At 44.6% G+C, this 21,124-nt stretch overlaps 1 protein-coding gene across 3 annotated transcripts in view; it reads left to right on the top strand.

Moving 5' to 3' along the window:
• LOC140396245 (ELKS/Rab6-interacting/CAST family member 1-like) overlaps window positions 1–21,124 on the top strand; it is a 1,343,051-nt gene that overhangs the window by 208,490 nt on the left and 1,113,437 nt on the right. For all 3 annotated transcript variants that reach the window (XM_072484589.1, XM_072484590.1, XM_072484591.1), the window contains exon 8: window positions 13,261–13,398. In XM_072484589.1, coding sequence (XP_072340690.1) covers window positions 13,261–13,398 — 138 coding nt within the window. The remainder of the gene's footprint in view (window positions 1–13,260; window positions 13,399–21,124) is intronic.

The following is a 21,124-nucleotide window of genomic DNA, read 5'->3' on the forward strand; positions in this document are numbered from 1 at the left end:
AACCCCACCTAACCTTTTCTGGTCACTAAGTGCAATTTATCATGGCCAATCCACCTTACCTGCACGTCTTTGGACTGTGGGAGGAAACCGGAGCACCCGAAGGAAACACTGCAGACAAGGGGAGAACGTTCAGACACCGCACAGCTTTTCCAGGAAAGACCCCTGGATTCACATTTGCCTGTTCCGCAGAGAAAGTTTCAGATTCTGGTCTCTTCTTGCATCCGAGAGAGCTTTGTGAGAATTAGCTGGCTTTTGTGGAGAAAACAGGGGGGGGGGGGAAGAGAGGCTTTCTCCCTTAACTGCCAGAGTGAAACTGAAAGCTCTTTGGTAGCTGAACCAAATCAGTGGGAACAGATCCAATCACCACCTGTCACCCGACATGCCCCCCCCCCGCTGTTTTAGGCCAATTCATTAGCCACCAGCCAAACTGAGTCATCACTGATCTGTTCTGCTACTGCAGTCCTCTTGTATATGAAAGGCACAGGCCATCGCTTCCTTCTGCTTGAATTAAAATGGCAGGCTGCTGTTATAACCTGCCTGCTTACCACTGGCTGGGGACTAATGGCAATCCCACAATCCTTGGGGATTACGAGCGACCCCATGTCGACCCCCACGACAGGTGAGGTGTTTGCAACCCTAAATTTGATGGACTCCTTGCCTGTCACGACATCACAGATCTGTGAGTGGACCCAGACGGAGCCAGTCCTGTCAAAGGTTTGGCACATAGTCCTGTATGGTGAGCAACATAGACGGCTCCCAGGCGTGTTGCGGACATTTTCCTCCAAGCTGTCAGAATTTAGCGTGGAAGATGGTATCCTCTTGTGGGGGATGAATGTGGTCGTCCCGGAAAAAGGACAGGACCTGATACGACAGGACTTGCACAATGGGCATCCGGGTGTGACCAAAATGAAAATCTTGGCCCGGAGTTATGTCTGGTGGCCAGGCCTTGACACCGACATTGAGAAGGTGGCCCAAACCTGCTCCATTTGCCAGGAGCATCAGAAGCTTTTTATTTTCAAAAAGCATTTAGATGGTTACATGGGTAAGATGGGTATAGAGGGTTATGGGCCAAGTGCGGGCAACTGGGACTAGCTTAATGGTAAAAACTGGGCGGCATGGACTGGTTGGGCCGAAGGGCCTGTTTCCATGCTGTAAACTTCTATGATTCTATGATTCTATGATTCTGCTGGCCGTGCCCCTACATCAGTGGGAATGGCCAGGGCGGCCTTGGACGCACTTGCATGCAGATTTCGCCAGCCCTTTTCAAGGATCCATGTTCTGTCTTGAGAATGTCACTTTAAGAAATGTTTGTCTGCTCATGTTACTGCAGTGGTGTCAGAGTATGGGTGGAGCTGGGCTGTCTGTCAGTTTTTAGTTTCACTTTGAGAAAAGCTTGGGTGTGTCTGTTTTTTTGGTTTTGTTTTAGCGTTGGAGCTGCAGCCAGCCAGATACGGTGTAATGTTCTCGCTGCCATGTAAAGACTATCTCTTGTTCATTTGGTGAATTCAGAGTGATAACTGTTCTCAATAGTAAATCTAAACCTGATGTGCTTCTGTTAAAAGGTTTTTATTTATGTTATATGGATGTTAAAAGGAAAGATTAAGGATTACTTAGCGTTGTATTCTTTGGGGGGTGTATTTGAATTGATGATTGCTAAGATGTTCACTATGTTTTAAAAAGGTTAACTTGAATTCATAGAATAAACATTGTTTTGCTTTAAAAAATACTTTACGATTTCTGCTGTACCACACCTGTAGAGTGGGCTGTGTGCTCCCCATACTACAATCCAGTAAAAGTCGTGGGTCAGGTGAACTCCATGATACACTTTGGGGTTCTCTAAACCCTGGCCCATAACAGTTCCTTCTATTAATCGATGCCCAGTCTAAATGGCTAGAGGTGCATAAGATGGTAGGCACAACGTCCTGCGCAACGATCGAAAAGATGCAATTGTCTTTCAGTACGCATGTCCTCCCCGAGGTGCTCGTCATGGACAACGGCACTCCTTTCACAAGTGAGGAGTTTGCAAAGTTCATGAAAATAAACGACATACGCCATATCCGCACCGCTCCATACCACCTGGCTGCCAGTGGGTTGGCGGAGCGCGCAGTTCAGACATTCAAACAGGGCCTAAAGAAGCAGTCTTCCGGGACTATGGACACTAAACTGGCTCATTTTTTGTTTTCATATAAGACCATTCCACATGCGGTGACTGGGGTAGCTCCCGCGGAACTACTAATGGGCCGGTGACTTCGCACCCGCCTTAGCATGGTTTTCCTGGATATTCGCGCAAAAGTACGCCGCACTCAAGAACGGCAGGGACATGGCCTTTCTCGGCATCGGCCGATTCGGCAGGTGACCCGGTGTTCATTCAAAATTTTTCTGATGGTGCCCAGTGGGTCTCTGGCGTTATCTTTCGACGAACGGGCCTGATCTCTTACCAGGTGCAAGCCCAGGGTCGTCTCCAGTGCAAGCATGTAGACTACGTTTGGTCCAGAAGGCCGCCTCTTCCAAAGATTCCCTGTCCCCGGAGCTCTCTTCTACAGCCGCAGGGACCAGACACAGTGGAGGGTGTTCCTCACGATCTTCCTCTGGCGCCGCACTCAAAGCCTGCATAGGTCGTTGCAGAACCACGTGGAGATAGGGACGCCGAGATGACAGACTCTGACTCCGAGATGGAGACACAGGATGCCTCAGAAGGGGAGTCCTCGGTCCCAAGGGCCGTGGATGTACAGCCGTTACCCCGTTCATCACGGAAGCGCTGTTTTCCGTCTCGTTACACGCCGCCCGATCCAGCGCCTCGTGCAAATGGTGTCCGGCCTCCGGCAAAACGAGTCCGACGTCCTCCTTCGCCAGTGTCTTCGGCGGATTCCTTGGACTTTGGGGGGGAGGGATGTTCTCACCTGCCTTCCCCAATGAGGGGGGCGGTGAAATCATTAGCAGAGTCCCTGCATAAATAAAGCTGGCCCTGTCTTTTTGGAAGTGCCACTTCGAGAAATTGGATTATTGATTTCAAGTTTTTCTAGACTTTATAGAAGCCTACATACTGGACTCTAAAATTCTATTCTAAATTTTATTCGTAACACTTCTCAAAGTATATCGGACCATAAGAAATTAACATGCATATATACATGAAGATATTTCAAGTTTTCTGTGTGGTACCATCACAGGATCTGTTTTTAGTTGTACACAATGAATTTTGAACAAAGGAGACCACACAGAAAATTCATGTACCCTGGAAGCCTCGTTCAGACCATTTCCAAATTTATTTCCATCGGTTTCTTTCTGCATCTACCTTTTTTGGCTGTTACAGAATTTTCTGAAACACATTCCCTGAAGAAATGCTACCTTCATGTCAATTGACCTTAATTCCCATGAATATGTGGCCAAAAGTGTAAACATTTTCTTTATGGGTACCTCTCTGTGGGAGAGTCCACGTTCGCATCTTTATCACTCTTCAAATCGAGTTAGCCTTATAAAATCCCAACTGCAAAGACTTTTTCAGTACAAATCCACCTGTGTGACAAAACTAGGTTTAAAAAAAAATATTTTTATTCTCCTTTTTCACATTTTATCCCAAATTTACACCCAACAATAAACAACAATCAGTAAGGAATGCAATGTCAATCCTCATATCAATAACAACGATCCCATACCCCCACCAAACCCCCAAACATTAGCCCGCATGTTAACATAAACAAATGACAAAAAGGAATCAGGAATCACCCATAGTCACCATTAACACATACTGTCCCCCTCCCCCCAACCCTCCCAGCCACCCCCCCCCCCCCCTAATGTTCGATGTAATCCAATTCTCGAAAGTGCATAATGAATAATGCCCATGAATTTTAGAACCCCTCCATCTTTCCCCTCAGTTCAAATTTGACCTTCTCAAGACTCAAGAATTCCAGCAGGTCCCCCCGCCATGCCAGGGCACAGGGTGGAGAGGTTGATCTCCACCCTAACAGGATCCGCTTTTGGGCGATAAACGAGGCGAAGGCTACAACATCTGCCTCCGCACCCATTTCCAACCCCGGTTGGTCCGACACACCGAATATGGCCTCCCAAGGGCCCGGGTCCAGGTTCACATGCACCACTTTAGAGATTACCCTAAAAACCTCCTTCCACTAATCCTCCAGCTTTGGACAGGACCAGAACAGATGAACATGGTTTGCGGGCACCCCCCACAATGTTCACACACATCTTCTACCCCCTCAAAGAGCCGGCTCATCCTCGCCTTGTAAGGTGTGCTCTGTGTACCAATTTCAGCTGTATCAGCCCCAACCCCTCAGACGAGGTGGAGGCGTTCACCCTCCGGAGCGCCTCACACCAGAACCCCCCCTCAATACCCTCACCCAACTCTTCCTCTCACTTTGCCTTGACCCGTTCCAGCGGTGCCTTCTTCTCTTCCAAAATAGCCCCGTAAACCGCCGATAATACCCCCTTCTCCAGTCCCCCTATCGTCAGCACCTCCTCCAGCAATGTGGAAGCCGGCTCTACTGGGAAGCTCTGTATCTCCTTTCTGGCAAAGTCTGCATGTATCTAAATATTTCCCCCTGCTCCGGCCCATACTTCGCTCCCAGCTCCTTCAATCCTGCAAACCGTCACCTAAGAAACAAATCTTTTAGTTTCCTAATTCCTTTCTCTTCCCATGTCCGAAAATTTCCATCCCACTTCCCTGGCTCAAATCTATGCTTCCCCGAATCGGCATTTCCCTTGACCCTGCCCCCAACCCAAAGTGCCGTCGAAACTGGCTCCACATTCTCAACAAAGTTGTTACTACTGGACTCCCTGAGTACCTCCCCGGGGCCATCGGGAGCGGCGCTGTTGCTAGCGCCTTCAATTCCGATCCCCTACACAAACTTTCCTCCATTCTGACCCATTGGGAGTCAACCCCTCTGATTCAGCTCCGTACCTTCTCCACATTCGCCGCCCAGTAATAATACATCAGTTTCGGAAGATCCAAGCCCCCTGCCTGCCTTCCTCTCTGTCGTAGCGCCTTTCTAATTTTGGCCACCTTCCCTCCCCAAATGAATGAAGTAATCATCCCTTCAATCTCTCTCAGAAATGCCTTTGGCAGGAAAATCAGCAGGCATTGGAAAATAAACAGGAATTGCGGCAACACGTTCATTTTAACCGCCTGTACCTGACCCGCCAGTGACAGAGGGAGACCATCCCACCTTGCCAGATCAGCTGTGACAAAACTAGTTGACCTTTAATCTGGTTTCTCAAAATAAACTCTAAGCTCTACAAGTCTGATGTTTTTATTGGTAACTTTAGGACAGTTTCTCTCCAATTCTTATCTCCTGGTGTCATTAGTACTTGTCCAACACTCGAGACATTAGGTTTGTTAGAGAGGTACAATAATGTCATGACTGGGTAACTGATTCCAATGGACTTTTCAACAATATTTGCTATATCATGCTCTGTGGCAAAATATAATTTGTGCCTTTAATTTACAGGATACTTTTAAAGGTTTACTTTACAGCATATCAATCATTGAAGCCCACATCAATTCTTATTAAATGTTTACTCCAACTATTTTGTATGGAATTACAACTCCCTTTCGTGACCCCAGTGTTATCACCAAACCTGGAAACAAGTAGGCCTTTGTATTCTTTAATCTTGCATTGATCCTTGGATGATGACCAATCTGTGCCACATACTATTGACATATTGACTACGGTCTGCTGTTCCATGATTGAAGGTCTGTGCGAATTCACATTCATCCTTGTGACCAAAATGATTTGTTTAGATTCATCATTAACTTTATTGAACCATAGAAAGGTTACAGCTCAGTAAGAGGCCATTCACGTCATGTCTGTACCGGTAACCTTGTTATAATGGTGAAGTTTAAATGATTACCATGTATTCTAACCCACTTAAAAACTTGACCTTGCAGTTGGTTTGTTTAATTTGTTTTTATTTTAAGATATAAAACCTTGAGGTGGAGTGGTGTTAATAACTGCGTGCTCAAATTTTTGTAATTGTTAATGGTCTCTATGGAGATTGTATTCTTCCTTAGAATTCTTTGTCATGTCATTTCGAGGATCCTGACACATTGAATCAGACCTGAAACACCTGCTAATTGTCCCTTGGGTTTTCCTACGGTTTCATTTGCTCATTATTTTTGTTTCCGTTTTATCTTTAGTATCTGCTGAAGGTGCTTTCATTCTCACTTCTCTTTCGTGAAACCTCCCAGACTATTGACAGCAATCTGAAATCTTGCAATTGTCGCAGTCTGAACGAATTAACTGTTTCCCCAGGTATTCTTTCAAGGCAAAAGGCATCTGACCCTAGAACCCGTTTGAACTAATTACCTGTCCTTATGAGACACTATAATAGTACCAATGCAGGGAGTCCCAAAATTTATCAATTTTTTTCAATACAATCTGTTGAATCCGTAATATTCTTCCATGGAATGTTAGATGGATTGGCCAAAATTGCCCGTGAGTGTCCAGGAATGTGCAGGTTGGTGCGGTTGCAGGGATAGAGTGGAAGAATGGTAGGGTGATCTTTCAGAAGGTCGGTGCAGGCTCAGTGGACCAAATGGTTGCCTCCTGCACTGCATGGATTCCATGTGCAGGGTGGCATGGTAACACTGTTGCTTCACAGCGCCAGGAGCCCGGGTTCAATTCCCGGCTTGTGTCATGTCTGTGCAATGTCTGCATGTTCTCCCCGTCTCTGTGTGGGTTTCTTCTGGGTGCTCCAGTTTCCTCCCACAAGTGAATTGAACATTCTGAATTCTCTCTCAACATGTGCTGGAATGTGGCGACTAGGAGATTTTCACAGTAACTTCATTGCACTGTTAATGTAAGCCTACTTCTGACACTAATTAAAAAAAAAAATGTTCCAAGGGATGATGATAGAAATTGACTTTTCTAGTCAGCTACAATCATGAAAGTAAGGGAAGATGATAGAGGTAAAAGGGTTAAATGAGAACACATTAAGAATAATTAACTATAATCATGTTAAGCAACAATAGATAGGAATCCACTAAGGATTAATCCAGATCATACACTTTAATTTCATATCTGCAAGTTGGTTGAGGCTGCAAGGTCAGTGACGTCAACTAGCTGATACTCAGCCTATTGTCTCCCATAGAAGTAGCAAAATAAGGGAACAAAAGCAAGAGTCCTAACTCCCATATCTCAGGGTTCCGGAAAGACACAGAGATCCATCAGATGACCATTGGTTTTTTGAAATTGTGACCACACCTTGTAGCCACCTGGGTTGGCCAATTCCCGACGCAAAATGGAGAACAGCAAAGGCTGAAGGGAAATTCAGCCAACACCGGCAGAAACTAGCAGGTGCAAGTTTACTGTGTATTAGACCCTGCAAAAGCCCAGACAGCATCGATACAAGCAACCATCTGCATATTAATGTAGCAGCCATCTACATATTAATGAGCGATCCCCGGGAACAATCAAAACATTTAAGGTAAACAAGGCCAGGCCAGACTCCTCGGCGCCAGCAGGAGCCAACCCAAAAGAGGTTAACGGACACCTAAAGACCGCCCAACGATCAGGGAACCGCTCCAGCATTGGAGAAATCGAACCAAGCCAAACCAAAACCAGGTACGGGGTCCGCCCCGAAGGGCGGGAAGCCCCTGGGGACTATAAATTAAAGCCCCCAAGTTCAAATCGTCCTTCTTGACAGGGTCACTCAGCAACGCGAACCAACCCTTGACAGTGACCTGTCCAGCTGCCTCCAAAGAACGTAAGTCTCAAGTCAATGCTCGCTACGAGATAGGCGCTCCTAGCTACCCGTCCATATCAGCTTTGAATCCCGCAGACTCCGAACCCGAATGAAAGGCCATTTGTTCCCCTGACCTGGTGGGCCAGTCCGAAGCTAAGTATAGGCCTGTTAGTGATAGAAATAGCTTAGAAAGTAGAGTTTATGCATGAGTAGCGATTTACTGTGTATAATAAATGTGCTTTGATTTGAATCTTACTAATTGATTAAAAAATAAAACCCATTGGTCTGAGGTAAGTACCATATTTTATTATATTATTATTATTTTTTAGCCAGATCTTTGTAGAAAGTTAGAGGAATGGCAGGGAAGGGAGTGCAATGTTCCTCCTGCAGGATGTTTGAGGTGAGGGATGCAGTTAGTGTCCCTGCTGATTTTACCTGCAGGAAGTGCTGCCATCTCCAGCTCCTCCAAGACCGAGTTAGGGAACTGGAGCTGGAGTTGGAAGAACTTCGGATCATTCGGGAGGCAGAAGGGGTCATAGATAGCAGCTTCAGGGAATTAGTTACACCAAAGATTGGAGATAGGTGGGTAACTGTAAGAGGGACTGGGAAAAAACAGTCAGTGCAGGGATCCCCTGCGGTCGTACCCCTGAGAAACAAGTATACCGCTTTGGATACTTGTGGGGGGGACGACTTACCAGGGGTAAGTCATGGGGTACGGGCCTCTGGCACGGAGTCTGTCCCTTTTGCTCAGAAGGGAAGGGGGGAGAGGAGCAGAGCATTAGTAATTGGGGACTCTATAGTCAGGGGCACAGATAGGAGATTTTGTGGGAGCGTGAGAGACTCACGTTTGGTATGTTGCCTCCCAGGTGCAAGGGTACGTGATGTCTCGGATCGTGTTTTCCGGGTCCTTAGGGGGGAGGGGGAGCAGCCCCAAGTCGTGGTCCACATTGGCACCAACGACATAGGTAGGAAAGGGGACAAGGATGTCAGGCAGGCTTTCAGGGAGCTAGGATGGAAGCTCAGAACTAGAACAAACAGAGTTGTTATCTCTGGGTTGTTGCCCGTGCCACGTGATAGTGAGATGAGGAATAAGGAGAGAGAGCATTTAAACACGTGGCTACAGGGATGGTGCAGGCGGGAGGGATTCAGATTTTTGGATAACTGGGGCTCTTTCTGGGGAAGGTGGGACCTCTACAGACAGGATGGTCTACATCTGAACCTGAGGGGCACAAATATCCTGGGGGGGAGATTTGTTAGTGCTCTTTGGGGGGGTTTAAACTAATGCAGCAGGGGCATGGGAACCTGGATTGTAGTTTTAGGGTAAGGGAGAATGAGAGTATAGAGGTCAGGAGCACAGATTTGACATCGCAGGAGGGGGCCAGTGTTCAGGTAGGTGGTTTGAAGTGTGTCTACTTCAATGCCAGGAGTATACGAAACAAGGTAGGGGAACTGGCAGCGTGGGTTGGTACCTGGGACTTCGATGTTGTGGCCATTTCGGAGACATGGATAGAGCAGGGACAGGAATGGATGTTGCAGGTTCCGGGGTTTAGGTGTTTTAGTAAGCTCAGAGAAGGAGGCAAAAGAGGGGGAGGTGTGGCGCTGCTAGTCAAGAGCAGTATTACGGTGGCGGAGAGGATGCTAGATGGGGACTCTTCTGCCGAGGTAGTATGGGCTGAAGTTAGAAACAGGAAAGGAGAGGTCACCCTGTTGGGAGTTTTTTATAGGCCTCCTAATAGTTCTAGGGATGTAGAGGAAAGGATGGCGAAGATGATTCTGGATATGAGCGATGGTAACAGGGTAGTTATTATGGGAGATTTTAACTTTCCAAATATTGACTGGAAAAGATATAGTTCGAGTACAATAGATGGGTCGTTTTTTGTACAGTGTGTGCAGGAGGGTTTCCTGAAACAATATGTTGACAGGCCAACAAGAGGCGAGGCCACGTTGGATTTGGTTTTGGGTAATGAACCAGGCCAGGTGTTGGATTTGGAGGTAGGAGAGCACTTTGGGGACAGTGACCACAATTCGGTGACGTTTACGTTAATGATGGAAAGGGATAAGTATACACCGCAGGGCAAGAGTTATAGCTGGGGGAAGGGCAATTATGATGCCATTAGACGTGACTTGGGGGGGATAAGGTGGAGAAGTAGGCTGCAAGTGTTGGGCACACTGGATAAGTGGGGCTTGTTCAAGGATCAGCTACTGCGTGTTCTTGATAAGTATGTACCGGTCAGACAGGGAGGAAGGCGTCGAGCGAGGGAACCGTGGTTTACCAAGGAAGTGGAATCTCTTGTTAAGAGGAAGAAGGAGGCCTATGTGAAGATGAAGTGTGAAGTTTCAGTTGGGGCGATGGATAGTTACAAGGTAGCGAGGAAGGATCTAAAGAGAGAGCTAAGACGAGCAAGGAGGGGACATGAGAAGTATTTGGCAGGAAGGATCAAGGAAAACCCAAAAGCTTTCTATAGGTATGTCAGGAATAAGCGAATGACTAGGGAAAGAGTAGGACCAGTCAAGGACAGGGATGGGAAATTGTGTGTGGAGTCTGAAGAGATAGGCGAGATACTAAATGAATATTTTTCGTCAGTATTCACTCAGGAAAAAGATAATGTTGTGGAGGAGAATGCTGAGCCCCAGGCTAATAGAATAGATGGCATTGAGGTACGTAGGGAAGAGGTGTTGGCAATCCTGGACAGGCTGAAAATAGATAAGTCCCCGGGACCTGATGGGATTTATCCTAGGATTCTATGGGAGGCCAGGGAAGAGATTGCTGGACCTTTGGCTTTGATTTTTATGTCATCATTGGCTACAGGAATAGTGCCAGAGGACTGGAGGACAGCAAATGTGGTCCCTTTGTTCAAAAAGGGGAGCAGAGACAACCCCGGCAACTATAGGCCGGTGAGCCTCACGTCTGTAGTGGGTAAAGTCTTGGAGGGGATTATAAGAGACAAGATTTATAATCATCTAGATAGGAATAATATGATCAGGGATAGTCAGCATGGCTTTGTGAAGGGTAGGTCATGCCTCACAAACCTTATTGAGTTCTTTGATAAGGTGACTGAACAGGTAGACGAGGGTAGAGCAGTTGATGTGGTGTATATGGATTTCAGCAAAGCGTTTGATAAGGTTCCCCACGGTAGGCTATTGCAAAAAATACGGAGGCTGGGGATTGAGGGTGATTTAGAGATGTGGATCAGAAATTGGCTAGCTGAAAGAAGACAGAGGGTGGTGGTTGATGGGAAATGTTCAGAATGGAGTACAGTCACAAGTGGAGTACCACAAGGATCTGTTCTGGGGCCGTTGCTGTTTGTCATTTTTATCAATGACCTAGAGAAAGGCGCAGAAGGGTGGGTGAGTAAATTTGCAGACGATACTAAAGTCGGTGGTGTTGTCGATAGTGTGGAAGGATGTAGCAGATTACAGAGGGATATAGATAAGCTGCAGAGCTGGGCCGAGAGGTGGCAAATGGAGTTTAATGTAGAGAAGTGTGAGGTGATTCACTTTGGAAGGAATAACAGGAATGCGGAATATTTGGCTAATGGTAAAGTTCTTGAAAGTGTGGATGAGCAGAGGGATCTAGGTGTCCATGTACATAGATCCCTGAAAGTTGCCACCCAGGTTGATAGGGTTGTGAAGAAGGCCTATGGAGTGTTGGCCTTTATTGGTAGAGGGATTGAGTTCCGGAGTCGGGAGGTCATGTTGCAGCTGTACAGATCTCTGGTACGGCCGCATTTGGAGTATTGCGTACAGTTCTGGTCACCGCATTATAGGAAGGACGTGGAGGCTTTGGAGCGGGTGCAGAGGAGATTTACCAGGATGTTGCCTGGTATGGAGGGAAAATCTTATGAGGAAAGGCTGATGGACTTGAGGTTGTTTTCGTTGGAGAGAAGAAGGTTAAGAGGAGACTTAATAGAGGCATACAAAATGATCAGGGGGTTGGATAGGGTGGACAGTGAGAGCCTTCTCCCACGGATGGATATGGCTGGCACGAGGGGACATAACTTTAAACTGAGGGGTAATAGATATAGGACAGAGGTCAGAGGTAGGTTCTTTACGCAAAGAGTAGTGAGGCCGTGGAATGCCCTACCTGCTACAGTGGTGAACTCGCCAACATTGAGGGCATTTAAAAGTTTATTGGATAAACATATGGATGATAATGGCATAGTGTAGGTTGGATGGCTTTTGTTTCGGTGCAACATCGTGGGCCGAAGGGCCTGTACTGCGCTGTATTGTTCTATGTTCTATGTTCTATGTAATTGGTGTATTGAGTGATTGATCATTACTTGAACTTGAACCTCGTGGCGGTATCAGAAAGATACCTGGCGACTCTGAGCAAAGGTTATAAAACAGAGCCAATTGAACCAACCAAAAGTTAGCAACAACCTCATAGGAACTTAATAAACCATCTTTCTTGTAGATTTCATCGAACTCCAGTTGAGGGGCTGAACCTTCATACCATTTCAAGTAATGGGCATTTGTCTCAAAATTCTTTACTTCTGATTGTTCTCCTTAGAACTGTCATGAACTTCAAATGGTCAAAAGAAATAATTACACTTTGCATGCAGAAGGAGCGCACAGATCTCAGTCAATGCGGTGTGCAATCAGCATGTACCTCACATCACTTGCCCTTGCTTTGTGTCTATCGCTCGTCATATCGGTAAGGAGAAAAATCTACGTGGACGGCAAACGTGTGGCAACCCTGTGCATGGGTCAACTAAAGTGTCTTGTGGGCCGCACTCCGAACTCAAATGGGCCACACGTGACCCCCCCCGCCACAGGTTGCCCACCACTTGTCTTTAGTCTCTCGGAACTAATTGTAGCTCCTACTGTCACTCCTTGTCAAAATGGAAATTAAATGACTTTCTTTCAAGTGCACCGCCATAACCATCCAGTTGAATTACTTGAATGAGATTCATATTTTAATGCACTGGTGCCAAGTTGTGGTCTGGCTTGTTGTTTGACCTGTGATTGGTCAGAACCAATGAGAAATTAGCCACATTTGTTTTGTATTCAATTAAAAAAAAAGGATACTGTCATCGCGTCAAATTCACGCTGAATGTGAACACAAAAGTTTAAGGACATTGTTGCAATATCAACTACCAGCAACTTAAAACTGATTTTTAATATTTAACACAAGCATCATTATGATGATGTCATTGTAGTTACTGGTCTGGCATATCTGAACTGGAGTTTTAGTGGATTATTGGTGTAGCATTTTGTAATGTTAGTATGATTGTCCAGTGTGTGATATATTTTTAAATTTCACCCCAGAGGGCAACCTTGCCACTCACCAGACATGCTAAAGTAGAAATATTTCTTTTAATAGCAACAAAGTTGAATAAGTTTTGTCTTTATCAACACAAGACTATACAAGAAATCTAATTAAATAATAATACTTTGAAAGATTTACATTCTAAATTGCTTCCAGAAACTGAGATTTACAGCATGGAAAGAAGCCACTTGGCTCATTGTTCTTACTGTACACGATTCTATTCTGCAGCCCTTCTAATTTGTTGGAAATGTAGTGCATTATTTCATATCAGTGTCTACTTTTCCCATTTTTTGCAGATTGAGAACCTGCAGGAACAACTGAGGGATAAAGAGAAACAAATGATGAGTTTGAAAGAACGTGTAAAATCACTGCAGGCAGACACCAACAATACAGATACTGCCCTTACTACCTTGGAGGAGGCTCTTGCAGAGAAGGTGAGTTGTTGGTGGGTTTGGTTCAGATGGAAGTTTACAGTAACTAGAGCAAGCCCTTAATATAATGCAACACCCATGTTTGATAAGTCATAAACATTTGGATAGTAACACCTACCGTATTTCGACTGTAAATTGCAGTTAATTATTTCCAGAGCCAGCATTAACATGGTTGCCAATAAACAAATGTCTGACATAGATTATTCAGATAGAGAGCTTCCATTTTAAAATATTTCTTCACAAGAAGTTGGAAAGCAAAGAGGGAGTTATGGAATAAGAGATGGAGAGTCATCCCACATTATTGCTTGCAGGAGTATTCTTGGCAGAGCTTTAAGTTGAGAATCTGTAAAAGGACATTGCAAGAGCTATGCAAGAATAAAGGAGTGGAGTGCAGGTATTTTTCAGTGTGTGCTCTTGCAAATGATATGTACTTTCTGTACCTATTAATCATACTACCTTTGCCATGCTTTTATAAATGGAAAATCCATCCATTCAACAATATAATGTAAAAAAACATACATTAACGTATAATAATGTAAAAAGAGAGGACTGGGCACAACCAAATCTTAATACTCAGCCTATATCTCAGGACAAAACAGATTACCAACAGCAGTAGGACAACAGGATATCATGGAGCTAAGAACCAAAAAGAGTTTTCACTGGTCCCGATCGTTAAACAGGGAGGGGGGATGCGGACGCGTCAGAGCGACTTCCAAACTGGGGAGTGCCCACCTGGCATGGAGAAGTAGGTGCAGCCATATAAAAACTGATTATGGGAGACGTTTCTCAAAAGTAGCGAGGACAACTAATCTTACCACGCACACCCTCCACCCCTTCCCCACTGCTCATTCTCTCCCCCCGCCCAGAAACTGCACAACTGCTGCAGTCAAAATTCAACTCAACATGATAAAATCTTATTAAATCTGAATAACCAACAGTGCAAGACATTACACCCTATATATTTACTACCCTGCAAACAGATAAATTGACAACATTAACATGATTATCAGGGAGTAAAGCCCAAAATAACAGCTGAGGCACGAGGCCATCATCAGGATAAAGACCACTCCATTGGTGCACAAAGAAAGTAGACATCTCTGATAAAGCAGCCTCAGAAACGGAGAGAATTCTCCAGGGTTTCCTAAGGATAATATAATATAATCTTTATTGGCACAAGTAGGCTTTCATTAACACTGCGATGAAGTTACTGTGAAAAGCCCCTTGTCACCACATTCCGGCACCTGTTCGGGTATACTGAGGGAGAATTCAGAATGTCCAAATTACCTAATAGTATGTCTTTCGGGACTTGTGGGAGGAAACTGGAGCACCCGGGGGAAACCCACGCAGAAACGGGAAGAACGTGCAGACGCCGCACAGACCGTGACCCAAGCAGGAATCGAACCTGGGACCCTGGTGCTGTGAAGCCGTAGTGCTAACCACTGTGCTACCTTGCTGCCCCAGCAGGATTCCAACAGTTGGAACATGAACCTCATTACTCCCAACAAGCCCCAGGTCTCGGAGACCAGATTAATTGTGCTCCATCGAATTTGAGCGGCCCAACCACCAGATCAAAATTCCTGAAATATAGCAACCAATTCTAAAACTGGGTGGTGAATCTCTCCACCACCTCGTTGGAGAAACCAGGCTCTCCACTGGTTCCCCTTCATCCTCATCAAAACTTCCTAGGATGGACAACAGGAACTAACCGTGCAGAGGCAGGCTTCCACCAGGGACAGTGTGCTCTCTGCTGCAAGAACCTACTCATGCGCTGCCAACGCATCCATAAAGAAGTTTTGCAATTCGAGATTGTCCTCCAACATCTTGCACCACAGAGCAAAGACCATCAGATGGATCACCTTCAACACAAGCAGCCATCATTCATCAGTGTGCACCACATCATCAGCATGGGAAACCGCTCAAAGGCTGCTGCGCCAAAGACAAGACCCCATCTGAACTCACTCTGCTGCCACAAGTCATAACTTTTCCTGGTTTGTTTAGTTGGTAACTAGTGGGCAAGTACAGCAAGTTTGTGCCTTTACATGGATTTTAATGCTGAGGTTATCAAAGAATTATCAATGAGGCTCTGGTGTAACCTAACTTGTGGAATAGCAGGACATATTGGACAGAAACCTGTAGATTCTGCCTTGAGTAGCATGTTCTGACTCCAGATGTTGCTGTACAATTCATTCTAATAATGGGGAGCATGGTTAGCCTATTAATTTCAATACTAAATTTGTGTCAAAATTGAAACCTAACTCTAACATTAAGTTTTTTGTGAGGTTCAAATGTTAAACTTAATTGCGGAGAATAAATCTCCTGCACATGTGTGTAAAGAAATTGTAAACAGATCCTTTATAAAGGCAGCTGAGGTTTTGAGCATATAACAGGAAAACATTCCCCAATGTTTTTAACTTCTCCAACTCTGTGGATACTCTATATTTTCTTGAGGCTAGAATGCAAGAGAAAATCTGTAAATGTATTCAGTTAAGGATTGACCAGAATTTTGTTTCCACAAATCTTTCTGAAGATTGCTTTATTGATATTCTTCCAAGTTAGATGAATTTTGGGATCTTGCCAGATAAAAAGTAGGAAGGTTCTCCTTGCTCTACTGATATTCTTCCAAGGTCGATGAATTTTGGGATATTGCCAGATTAAAAAGTAGGAAGATTCTCCTTGATCATTTGGATCTTAAACAAATGTTGTGCTTTAACATTTAAATATCATTTGCTAGATTATCAAATGGCTTCAGTCGTGTCTTAATTTGGTTTCAGTGTAGAGCTGCATTTGACGATATTGTATAAAACGTGCACTGAATTTCTGGTGCCTGCAGAGATGAACATTGACTGTCACATGAAATATATAGAACTGAGTGGTCTGCTTTCTCCCTCTGTCTCAGCATGGCCAATTACTGGGAAGAAAGCTAATTAGAGTCTGAAGAGGAGCTCCCCATTCAAGTGGGACTGCAGGCAGGAATAAAATGTGGCAGAGAGGCAAATGCTGCGAGCAAGAAGTTGGTCATGGCTGCAAGTTTAAAGGCCCCCTGCTCTCCAAATGTCTGTGTTTTTATTGAAGGCTCAAATCAGTTTTAAAGTTGCAGACACTGCCACCTTCAGCAGCAGAATCTGCTGCTATATCCAACCACGGTCCTTCTGGCATGTCTTTTCTTTTGCTCCTAGTTGCCAAATGGCACTCTGACCTTTTCATTGCCGAAGCCCAGAAAATGCAGTGCGCAATGAAAATTTTCAGTTGACTAACCAGCAGTGTTATAACCAGGCTGGGAAGAATACGCCGCTTTTTTCTTTCTTTTTTTACAAATTCTGAGTACTCAATTTTTCTTTCCAATTAAGGGGCAATTTAACATGGCCAGTCCACCTACCCTGCACATCTTTGGGTTGTGGGGGTGAGACCCACACAGACATGGGGAGAATGTGTAAACTCCACACGGGCAGTGACCCAGGGCCAGAATTGAACGCGAGTCCTTGGCACCGCGAGGCAGCAGTGCTAACCACTGCATCACCGTGCTGCTCCAGGAGTACGCAGTTGATCTAGCTCCATTACTCCACAGGTCGTACCATTACCCACCAATCTGGCCAATTAATTACCTTCACTACTGTTAGACCCAAAATAAAAACCTTTAACCAGGCTTAGATAAACTCAGAATGATTGATTTATTATACAACAGAACTTTTCATGCAAGAATTGTTAAATACACAAATTCGAATCTGAATGTTTAACTATCCTTTAAAAAAAAATCTCCAGTGCACGCATGGGCGCATACAAGTGCTCATGAAGGCAAAGGACAAACAAATAGAGCCTCTGCACAGATAAGCCAGTGAAGAAAAAACTTCATGAAAAAGGATATATTTTGCAGGTCAATCTGGTACTCCCTCATGTGAAGACAGGTCGCTCGTCCCAGTAGGTATCTGGAGGTTCTCACCACTGTAACTTTGGCATGGAGGAGAATAGAGCCGGATCAATCCACCTTATCTTAGCCTATCGTGTTTCCAAATACAAACATGTTTCACTGCGATGGGGTTCCTCACAGGATATTGACAATGACCACCATATTTCAGGCAAGGCTTTTCCTCTTCACAGTACATTTCCAAACTGAGTTTGCAAAACAAATTCAGAATTTGAAGTGCAACTCCTTTCAGGTTATTTCCAGTAAATTACTCAGACCTTTGCCTTTGACATAATTTTGTTCCCATCAAATGAAGTAATTGCAGTTCAAGTAAGCAAGTAGCTCTCCCCGCTGTAGGTCCATGCTGGTCAGTTAGCTGAAATCTTGTGATTTCTTCGGAAAGGCATGCTTGTTGACAGTCCAAGGTGAACTTATTACTTTTTTATAATCATATAATAATAATCTTTTATTGTCACAAGTATGAAGTTACTGTGAAAAGCCCCTAAATAAAAATTGAGGTCAGCTTTCCAGTGTCCAAATAATGCAATGTCCATCCAAATTTTAAAAATATGTAGTTCTTGCAGATATGGTTCCAATAATAGTTTGTTAATTATTTTCAAAATGATGGTCAAGCTGCTGATTTCCGTGCCTGCTTGCCTTCCATATTTTTGGAGATTGGCGGGATGTCGTATTGCCAACCCAATGTCATCATGCCCTATTTTACTTTTGCTGAGGTGGCTGACCTGTCTAATTTTGTGAAGGTTGATTTGGGCTTAAAGAGTTAAATTAGGATGATAAGGTTGCCCACACCTGACTTGTATTCCCTTGAGTTTTGATGGCAGACAGGTGATTGAATCAAGTTATTTAAAATGATTGAAGGCTTCAATCGCAAAGATACAAAGCAACTACTTCTTCTGGTAGGCGAAACCAGAATAAGGCAGGTATGATCTCAAAATTAGAACCAAGTCATTTAGGAGTGAAATCAGGCAGCAGTTTTCCACACAAAGGATCATGGAAATTTGGAACTCTATTCCCCAAAAGGAATTGGGCGGGATTCTCCATTTCAGAGACTATGTTGAGGCTGGGACTGAATCGGCGGACTTCTACGACAGCAAAATTGGCGCCGCTACCAGAGCAATTCAACAGCCGTTAATGGGTTAGCATTGGCGCCACATGGAACACGAGGAATTCCTATGAGAAACAGTGTTGGATTCGTCAGGGTTGGCATTAACACTGGAGAGGCTGATGAGCTGCAGCTGCTCCCCACACATCCCAGCCCAATAAGTTGGCAGCACGGAGAGCGGCACCCCAGTTCGCGGACGCAGAGCTGCACTGAGTGCTGCTTTGGCCGAGTGAGAGTGTATTTTGGAGTTGGGTGAAAACAGGGATTTCGGGTGGTGAGTTATAATGGGGTAAGTAATAATTAAACTTGCTTTCAGGGTAGCAAAATTAGGTCTTTAATTGGGTAATATAGCTATTTATTTGGGTAATTTAAAACTGCACTCTAGTTAGTAGCATTCCTGAAACAGGAGTCAGCTGAGTTTCATCCAACTGTAACCTTTGGTTGGCTAATTGTTCAGTTGGTTCAAGCTAAGTTATATCATATTGCAATGGCCAGTGGCAGGCTGAAAGATTGAGAAAATTTGAAACATAAACAAAGGGATGCTAAAAAAGTAATAAAAAGGATAGCAAAAGCTTTTAGAGGTGCATAAAAGGGAAGAGAGTCGCTGAGGTGAATGCTGGCCCCTTGAAAGATGAAACTGATGAGTTAATAGCGGGGAACATAGAAATGGCAGAGATGCTAAAACAATACTTTGCCTCAGTTCCCACGGTGGAAAACATTAGTACCATTCCTATAGGAACGGGCAATTCAAAGCTAATAGAAAGGGCGGAACTTGGAACAATCGGCATCAATAAGGCAACGGTACTCAACAAACTCTTGGGATTGAAGACAAATCCCCAGGGCCTGATGGCCTACATCCTGGGGCTTTGAAGGAAGTGGTAGCAGAATTTGTGGATCCATTGGTTATAATATCCCAAAATTCCATGGACACACGAAAGGTTCCAGTGGATTGGAAAAATGCTAACATAGCGCCCTTATTCAAAAAGGGAGGGAGGCAGAATGTGGGAAATTACAGACCAGTTAATTTGACATCTATTGTTGGAAAATTGTAGAATCAATTATCAAGGACATTTGGAAAGCCAAAGCGCTATCCGTCATAGCCAGCATGGTTTTATGAAGGGCAAATCTTGTTTGACTAATTTGCTTCAGCTCTTCGGAGATGTAACAAGCAAAGTGGATAATGGGGATCCTGTAGATGTAGTATATCTGGACTTCCGGAAGGCATTTGATAAGGTGCCACACAGAACGTTAATTCACAAGGTGAGATCACATGTGATATGGGGTAACTTATTAACTTGGATAGAAGACTGGCTGATGGACAGGAGACAGAGAGTCCGGATAAATGGGTCTTTTTCTGGATGGCAAATTGTAACCAGTGGGGTGCCTTGGGTCCCAGCTATTTACAATCTGTATTAATGACTTGGATACAAGAATAGAAGGATCTATCGCCAATATGTAGATGACACAAAAATAGATGGGACAGTAAGTTGCAATGAGGAAATAAGAACCTGACAAATGGATATAGATAGGTTAGGAGAGTGGGCCAAAATGTGGCAGATGGAGTTTAATAAGTGCGAGGTCATGCATTTTGGTCGAAAAAATGGAAAGGCAACTTATTATCTAAATGAGGAGAGACTTTGGGGTGCTCTGGTGCAGAGGGATCTTGAGTGTCCTTGTGCATGAGTCACAGAAAACGAGCATGCAGCAGATAATAAGGAAAGGAAATGGAATGTTGGCATTTAATATAATAATCGCTTATTGTCACAAGTAGGCTTCAATGAAGTTACTGTGAAAAGCCCCTAGTCGCCACATTTCGGCGCCTGTTCGGGGAGGCCGCTACGAGAATTGAACCCGCCCTGCTGCCTTGTTCTGCATTACAAGACAGCTGTTTAGTCCACTGTGCTAAACCAGCACCTACAGCAAGAGTAATTGATTCTAAAGGTAAGGAAGTGTTGCTGCAACTATACAAGGCATTGGTAAGACTGCACCTGGAGTACTGTGCACAGTTTTGGTCTCATTATTTGAGGAAAGATGTAATGGCATTGGAGGGCAGCTCAGAGAAGGTTCACTAGATTGATTCCAGAGATGAGGGGTTTGTCGTATGAGGAGAGATTGAACAGTTTAGACTTATACTCTCTAGAGCTTGGAAGAATGAAGGGAGATCAGATTGAGGTATACAAGATGCTAAAAGATATGGACAAAGTAGATGTGGAGCAGTTGCTTCCTCTTGTGGGACATTCCAAAACGAGAGGTCATGATCTTATAATAAGAGGTAGCATATTTAAAACAGATTTGAGGAGAAACAATTTCTCCCAAAGTGTTGTGAATCTTTGGAATTCACTACCACAGGGTGCAGTGGATGCTAGGAAAGTGAGTAAATTTAAGGAGGAGTTAGACATATTTTTAATTGGTAATGGGTTGAAGGGTTATGGAGAACGGGCAAGGCAGTGGCGTGAGGCCAGGATGGGATCAGCCATGATCACATTGAAGTTGTTTAGGCTCAGGAGGCTAAATTGCCTACTCCTGATCCTAGATCATGTGTTCTAGGGAGGAGATGTTCTGACTGATTTTGCAATCCAGCTCTTGGTCTGTAGCACTGTAGGTAACAGATGAGGAGAATATGAGCCATGATAGAATGGGGGAGCGCTCAGTGGGTCGAATGGCCTAATTTGGCTCCTATATCGCATGAACTAAGCTCAAACCCT

The sequence above is a fragment of the Scyliorhinus torazame genome, chromosome 19, assembly GCF_047496885.1.
Source record: "Scyliorhinus torazame isolate Kashiwa2021f chromosome 19, sScyTor2.1, whole genome shotgun sequence".
Taxonomy (NCBI): domain Eukaryota; kingdom Metazoa; phylum Chordata; class Chondrichthyes; order Carcharhiniformes; family Scyliorhinidae; genus Scyliorhinus; species Scyliorhinus torazame.